We start from the raw sequence: 8413 nt of genomic DNA on the forward strand, positions 1-8413 counted from the left end.
GAATGGTTGAACAAATTGTGATGTCTGTTGGTAATGGAATACTATTGTGCTAAAAGAAATAATGAACTGGAGGAATTCCATGTGAACTGGAACAATCTCCAGGAATTGATACAGAGTGAAAGGAGCAGAACTAGGAGAACCTTAGGTTCTCCTGGTTGTGCTCTGTAACAGAGATAGATACACTGTGGCATAATTGAATGTAATGGACTTCTCTACTAGCAGCAAAGCAATAATCCAGGACAAATTTGAGTGACCTATGAGAAAGAATGCTTTCCACATCCAGAGAAAGAAATGTGGAAGTAGAAAGAGAAGAAAACAATTGCTTGATCACATGGGTTGATGGGGATACAATTGGGGATGTAGAGTAAATGATCACCCTAGTGCAAATATCAATATGGAAATAGGTCTTCATCAATGACACCTATAAAACCCAGTGGAATTGCGTGTTGGCTATGGGAAGGGGGTGGGAGAAGGGGAGGGAAAGAAAATGGATCATGTGACCATGGAAAATATTCTAAATTAATTGAATAACATTTTTCAAATAAAAAAAAAAGATTCTTATGTGAGTCCTGTGCAAAGTCAAGGCCCTGACTTTGGGCAGCCACCCAGACATCTCTTGAGATGAGTTAGGATTGTAGAAAGACTAGATCTGACTCCCTGGGGCTTGCCTGAATCTTTCAAGGTCAGCTAATGCTTTGAAATGAGGCTAGAACAGTGATGAAGTGCCCCAGAGCTGGATTCTGCATTTCACCTATTACAGGCTGGCTGAATGTGGAGCTGAGTCAGAAGTTAGAGAACCAGGATGCAGGCAGTTACCAGACAAAAGCAATTACTGGTAAATAAGATCAATAAGTAAATGATCTGAGATCAGCTCAGCCTTCTCCAAGGATAGGTCACCTGGGCTGCATCCTGAGTCACTGCTCTCTCTGGAACACATTCTCTGCTTTCTCGTGCCTTCCATAGTGTTACCAGCAAAAGGTGATGTTGGGGCTTATTACCACATTGATGAGTGTTTATTAGAAAAGAGAGAGAGAGAGGTCTGAGCCTTCCTAGATCTCATTCTGGATTCAGCTTGCTCAGACTGGACTTGCTAGACATCAAGAGATCAGGAAAGCTCAGAGACAAACCCCAGCCCAGAGAGCCAGTTAGTTCCTGGAGGAGGTACAAAAGCTTCTCTCCTTCCCTCTCCTGCCTTTTACCTTCCCAGCTCCTGGCCTCCCCTCCATGGCTTGGGCTCCGGCAAGTTGGTGACTCACATACTGATGCTGGCTACACTGGGACCACAGACATGTGACTGACTCCTACATGCCACCTCGGGGGCCTTGGGGATCCAGGCTGTACTGGAGGTTCCCTAGAGATTTCCCTTCGCATACTAGAAACTCCTCGGCTTCCTTCAGGAGCATTTAGAGCTGCTTTTCTCAAGCATCCACTGGGCTCTTATAGACTCAGCATCTAGTGCTAGCTCTGACATTGACAAAGGGTGGGACCTTTGGGCCCCTCCCTTCACTGTGTGTTAGTTTCCTCCTGTAATTGATCAGAGGTGGGCTCTTCATTGTGATGTGGCTTTCAGCCCTCTGTGCTCTGCCTTGGGCTGCTCTAGGAGGTGGTGACTTTCAAGGATGTGGCTGTGGATTTCACGAGGGAGGAGTGGCGCCTCTTGTCCCCTCCCCAGAAGGAGCTGTACAAGGAGGTGATGCTGGAGAATGCCCAGAACCTGCTCTCTGTGGGTAAGGAGCCTCTCCCTGCTGCCTAAGTCTGCCATCCAAGGGAATATCACCTTCAGCAGCAGGCAGGGTTGGGAGCAGTTTTCAGTGATGAGTAAGGGATGAGGGCCAGTATGCCGAGTCCCAGAGCCAGGGCCCTCCTGCTGCCTGGTTCTCCTGTAAAAGGACTTCGCATTGTGTAATGGGACTTTTGGGGCTCCTTTATGGTGCTCCTGAAGTCCAAGATCCAATTTGTATTGGAAAATCTCAGACTTGAAAGTAATCTCAGAGGTGATTCTGTCTCACATCTCTCTGACCTGGAATTGTGTCTCCCAAATCCATCTTGGAAAACTGTTCAGGAGGCTTTCCCTCCCGCTCTCGTCCCCTATAGGGTGGATCTACTATTGGGGAACCTTTTTCTCTTTAACCAGCATAAACTCCTAACTCATAGCTCCCAAGTGTCCCCAGGAGGGCAGGCTTGTACTTAAGTCTTCCTTCCTTTTGACCCAAGCCTCCAGCAGAGCCAGTGAGGAAGGGAGAGAATGGATGAAGCATTTTTATAATGTCCTGCTCGTGGACTGGGAGTCTGCCAAGGCTTTCCTCTGTAATATTATGGCACTTCTTCCTTACCTTTATCTTCCTAATTCAGTGACACAATGATCCCCATTTTACATAAGAGGAAATGGCTTCGATTAAGTGGCTTGTTCTGAGGCACCCACATGACTATTTGTGGCAAACTATAAACTGAGACCTTCCTGCCTCTAATCCTAGGCTCCTGCAGCCTCCCCTTCTGGTTGGCTCTCATTTTCAGATAATGGAACACTGTGGACTGAGTCCAGCCTTCTCTGAAGAAAATGCCCTAAAACCTAATGTTCTGGTTCCAGATTGGTTTCCTGACTTTCTCTCCCCTCCTCTCTATACCCTATATACTGGGGAAACTCTCCTCCAGGAGGCCCCGTAAGCCTCCCACTGACCCTGCTTGCCCTCCCCTGTGATTGTCAGGATAAATGGACTGGCTGAGAGACAGCATTGTACTTAAGGAGAATTCTTGAGTTCCCCAGGAGAGGAGGCAGAGAGTCCCTAAGGCCCAGAGAGGTGTCGGGGAGGGAGGAGTAGGCAGGGTGAAGGAACAAAAGCCAATCTTTTGAGTTCCCTGTGTCTGGGGCTTCAGATGGACCCAGAACACTGACCCTCAGACGGGATGGGGGAGGGGAGCTGTTGCTCATTCGAAATCCCTCAGCATTCTACACTAGTCTCCTGCATTAGAGAAAATAAGTGGTAAGGGCAGACTCCTGGGGTAACCCCATCAACAAATTCTTTGAGTGGAGTCACTGGACTCCTCAACCTTTCCCTAAAGAGAATTCAGTGATGACCTTCTCACCATCCTCCTCCCTGACTGATTCTTCCTTGCTCAGGACTTCCAGCTCCCACAGAAGATGTGCTCTCTTCTTTGGTGCTGAAGGAAGCCCCATCGATGCTGGAACAAGAAGACCTAAGCAATAGCTGCCCAGGTGAGTGAGGAGAAAAGAGGTGTGGGACAGTAGGGGTCACCAGAGTCTTCTGTGTACTCTGGTGAAGCCAAGGCTAGATTTGGGGGCAGGAGTACCTGACTTGGAATTCTTTTTCAGAGATTTTAACTGGGGCTCCCAGTGGATGTCACTGAACCCCTGAGCCTCAGTTTCCCCATCTCTAAGATGAGGTTATTGCACTCAGTTTTCTATCAGCTCTCTTCATGTAACCAGTCTGTGACCCTCTAAGAAGTCTGGGACTGAAGAGCCTGGAATTCTCCTGTAGGTGTCAGAAGGGCTGAGCTTATCCCCTCTGAGTTCTTTAATATCCAGAAACATTTATAAAGGCTTTCTTTCTGCTGGGGCCTGGGCTAAGTTATGGGGGACATAAAGGTCTTCATTGGACATTCCCTGCCCTCATGGAGCTCACCCTCTATTGGTGCAGAGAGCAGGATTCCGACTGTTCTTTAGAAACCGTCTAGATCCCAGTTTCAGGCCAGCCAATCATGAGAGGGAAGGCTCTGAAGAGAAGGAGTATTAGAGAGGTCTAATGGGGGAGAGGGGAGCTGGCCTGTGGCTTCAGGAGAGCCAGACTGAGGATTCGGGGTGGGAGTTGGGGGGAAAGTATAGCAGAGAAAACAAGGGAAAGTCACTGGCACAACTCACTGCAAATAACCATCTCTAGCAGTTTAGCCCTGAACCCCAGGAGAGATGTTGGATAATATCTCTTGGGGAGGAAGAGAACAAATGAGAGTGTTTGAAGCATTGGGGAGAAATGGTTGATTGGTTCCCAGAGGGAGAGAGTCATTAGCTCATTAGTGTGGGAAAGGCTGAAGATGAAAGAACAATAGGGGCCCTTCAGGGAGGAATAGACAGGCTTAGATGAGGGATTAGGTGAGTTTCTTTGCTGATGGAAAGAGATTTTCTTTAGGAGAAAAATGACTGGCAGCTGGGTAGCTCAGTGGAGTGAGAGTCAGGCCTAGAGACAGGAGGTCCTAGGTTCAAACCCAGCCTCAGCCACTTCCCAGTTGTGTGACCCTGGGCAATTCACTTGACCCCCATTGCCCACCCTTACCACTCTTCCACCTATGAGACAATACACCGAAGTACAAGGGTTTAAAAAAAAAAGAAAAATGACTTTTTTCTCTGATCCTGAGATCAAAGAGGGAAAGGAGGCAGTTGATCTGGGCGAGATGTGGAGGACAAGAGAGCTCTGCAGAGAGGTCCAGCTTTTGTTCATTGGAATATGAGGCCAAATTCTCAGCTCAGAAGGTGAGGCAGGGGGTGGGAGGAAGCCATGAAGGAGAGCTGGAGACCAGGGAAATATTTGGAAGGCTGTTGTGGTGGGTAGCAAAGGGAATCCATAAGGGAGACATCACAGGATTGCCTTACCATGGTGAGGACGCAGCTGAGTTCAGGGAGCCTCAATATAGAGTGGAGCCAAGCAGCTGGTTTCGTGATTTTCCTTCTCTTCATTGACCTGCAGCACATGAGGAGGGACTCAGTCTTTATCCTGTTCTTGGACAATCAGGTGACAACAGCATCTCACTTTAGGGAGATGAGAGCCTAGAGAGAAGCCTTGGTTCTTCAGGATTGGGTCTGCTCTTGTTCCAACAGAGTTACTATTGACTGTTGAGAAATGAGGACAAGAGAAAGAAAAACACTTAGGCCATAGCATGCATTTCCCTTCGCTCCCAGGAGTAAGACCAGAATGCTAAAATCCTAGATTGGACCTAACATAATCTCAGGACCCCGTCAGTAAACACATATTAAATAATAAATATGTTCTGTGAACTGTTCCAAGCCCTGAGCATACAAAGGAGGGGAAACAACAGTCTGGGCTGCCCTATAGCTCACAATCGAGAACCCAGACAGGGAGGTGGTTTAGAAAGAAGCAACAGATCCCGAATCTCACTCTGAGGTGATCCAGGGAGAAAGGAGAGTTGGGAAATGGAATGCTTTTAATTCAGCAGGGAAATGAGGAACTAGAGGATTGAAAAGAATTACTATTTAAGGAGAAAAGCAATCAGAGGAAATAATCCAAATTCTAATAAAAAAATAAACACCATTTGCAAATATCTCCTAGTATGTCATACACTTTATAAATATTATCTCATTATATCCTCATAGGAACCCTAGGAATTGCTTGATATTATTATGTCCATGCTATAGTTGAGGAGCCCAAGACCAACACAGCTCCTGTGACTTGCCAAGTCTTAAAAGTCCTATCAAGTTTTTGAGTTCCAGTGAGAATATACCACCACCTTTATTGGGATTTTTAAGAATATCATGAAGTTGCCAGTATCTATATAAGGTGGGAAATAGGAAGAGAATTGTATGAGCTTTCTTGCCCATTTCCTTATAAAAGGATCATGGACTCAACTTAGTGCATGAGACATATTTTTAAATACAAGAAATGCCATGATGGTATTTTGTAGGAGGATTTTATTTTTGTGAAAAGACACTGTTAAAGAAAAGTAATGGCTGCTTTCATGGCATAGGGAACAGAACAATTTTTGTTATACCTTGGATTAATGCAAAAAGGATTGCTGAATGTCTCCATCAGATCTCAGATACTGGAACAAAAAATAAGGTCAAAAGCAATCATAAAGGAAATTACATAATGTTTACAGAGAAGCTAGATGAGAAATAATAGGAATATTTAGTCTACATGAACCCACTGGTATCATACCTATGAAGATTGAATGTATAGGCAATGAAAATGAAAGCAAAAAGATGGAAAATGAATTGTCTGGTACTGTGGACAGAGCATGCCCAGTCAGAAGATTTGGGCTCATCTGCCAGGAGTTCAGGTCAAGTCACTCATCCAGCCTTTCTGAGGTCATGGCCTGAGTTAGGAATGTAATAAAGCTAGCCTGGCCAATACCCCAGATTAGTTTATGAAAACCTAATGAGATCACATGGCAGGCTCTTTGTTATTTACATTGTTTTTTAGCTTTTAGGTCATGGCATTTTCAAAGGATGGATTGTGCCCATTGAAGTTGGAAGACTTCTTACCTAAAGAAACAGGATATAAAGCATTTTAATGTTCTGACAGTTGAGGAAAGGAGATAGACTTATATATGCATATATGTCTCTCTATATGTTTTACTATTTGTTTCTTTTAGAAGGAGAGATCAGATCTGAAATGAAGGTAAATACAACAGAGGTTAGATTTCCTGTGGAAGAAATGGACCTACAAAGATTCCTGAGTGATGCTCGTAATAATTTTGTTTTCAGAGAATTCTGTGTTGCACCTCAAACGTTGTCTCATTTTGAACATCAAAGAATATACACTGAGGAAAAATCTAGTGAAAATAATCAGTGGGGAAAGACATTTATGCACAGGGCCAGTCTTGCTAGGCATCAGAAAATCCATTCTGATGAGAGACCTTATGAATGCAAGGAATGTGGGAAGACATTCCTTCAGAGCTCACATCTTGCTGTACATCAGAGAATCCATACTGGTAAGAAACCTTATGAATGCAAGCAGTGTGGAAAGACATTCCGTGAGAGCTCAAAGCTTGCTGTACATCAGAGAATCCACACAGGTGAAAAACCTTATGAATGTAAGCAGTGTAGAAAGACATTTCGTCAGAGCTCACAGCTTGCTGTACATCAGAGAATCCACACTGGGGAAAAACCTTATGAATGCAAGCAGTGTGGAAAGACTTTTACTCATAGCTCCTGTCTTGCTCTACATCTGAGAATCCACACTGGGGAGAAACCTTATGAATGTAAGCAGTGTGGAAAGGCATTCAGGGACAGCTACAGTCTTACTGTACATCAGAGAATCCACACTGGGGAGAAACCTTATATCTGCAAGCAGTGTGGAAAGACATTCAGTCGGAGCTCACATCTTGCTCTACATCAGGGAATCCACACTGGTGAGAAACCTTATGAATGTATGCAGTGTGGAAAGACATTCAAGAACAACTATAGTCTTACTGTACATCAGAAAATCCACACTGGGGAGAAACCTTATGAATGCAAGCAGTGTGGAAAGACATTCAGTAAGAACTATAATCTTGCTGTACACCAGAGAATTCACACTGGTGAAAAACCTTATGAATGCAAGCAGTGTGGAAAGACATTCAGTCGAAGCTCACAGCTTGCTCTACATCAGAGAATCCACACTGGTGAGAAATCTTATGAATGCAAGCAATGTGGAAAAACATTTAGTCATAGCTCCTGTCTTTCTGTACATCAGAGAATCCACACTGGGAAGAAACCTTATGAATGTAAGCAGTGTGGAAAGACATTCAGGGACAGTTCCAATTTTAGTGTACATCAGAGAATCCACACTGGTGAGAAGCCTTATGAATGCAAGCAGTGCGGAAAGACATTCAGGCGGAACTCACATCTTGCTCTACATCAGAGAACCCACACTGGTGAGAAAACTTATGAATGCAAACAATGTGGAAAAACATTCAGACACAGCTCCTGTCTTTCTGTACATCAGAGACTCCACACTGGGGAGAAACCTTATGGATGTAAGCAGTGTGGAAAGACATTCAGTCAGAGCTCACAGCTTGCTCTACATCAGAGCATCCACACTGGTGAGAAACCTTATGAATGCAAGCAGTGTGGAAAAACTTTCAGTTGGAGCTCACAGCTTGCTATACATCAGAGAATCCACACTGGTGAGAAACCTTATGAATGCAAGCAGTGCAGAAAGACATTCCGTTTGAGCTCAAAGCTTGCTCTACATCAGAGAATCCACACTGGGGAAAAACCTTATGAATGCAAACAGTGTGGAAAGACATTCAGGCGGAGCTCACATCTTACTGTACATCAGAGAATCCACACTGGTGAGAAACCTTATGAATGCAAGCAGTGTAGAAAGACATTTAGTTGTAGTTCACAGCTTGCTGCACATCAGAAAATCCACACTGGGAAGAGACCTTAAGAATACAAACCATGTAGAAAAATGCTCACATTTAGTTCCTTTCCTCTTATTCTTTGAAGAAAATTTACCCTCCCCTCTTTCAGGGCAGCATTCCTGGGATGAGCTTGAACTTGTCACAGAGGCACGGATTTCTTTATGCAAACAATTGAGTGAGAACAGAATGCCAGCAGGAAAAAGGCAGCAATAGAGTCAAGAGATCACAAGACTGGGGCAGGGAGATGTTCATTGCACTGCCTCCTCAATTTTCTCCCTTAGCAGCCAAGGAAAATAGAAAGCCACAGTTGGCTACAGAG

At 44.7% G+C, this 8413-nt stretch overlaps 1 protein-coding gene across 1 annotated transcript; it reads left to right on the top strand.

The window, feature by feature from the left end:
• Positions 1 to 717: 717 nt before the first annotated feature.
• LOC123230474 (zinc finger protein 345-like) lies at positions 718 to 8120 on the top strand. Its single transcript, XM_044656622.1, has 4 exons — positions 718 to 835; positions 3119 to 3214; positions 6340 to 6965; positions 7218 to 8120. Exons 1-4 carry the CDS (start codon positions 718 to 720, stop codon positions 8118 to 8120), a joined length of 1743 nt encoding a protein of 580 aa, XP_044512557.1.
• Positions 8121 to 8413: the final 293 nt, after the last annotated feature.

This window comes from Gracilinanus agilis, chromosome 1 (assembly GCF_016433145.1).
Source record: "Gracilinanus agilis isolate LMUSP501 chromosome 1, AgileGrace, whole genome shotgun sequence".
Classification (NCBI taxonomy): Eukaryota; Metazoa; Chordata; class Mammalia; order Didelphimorphia; family Didelphidae; genus Gracilinanus; species Gracilinanus agilis.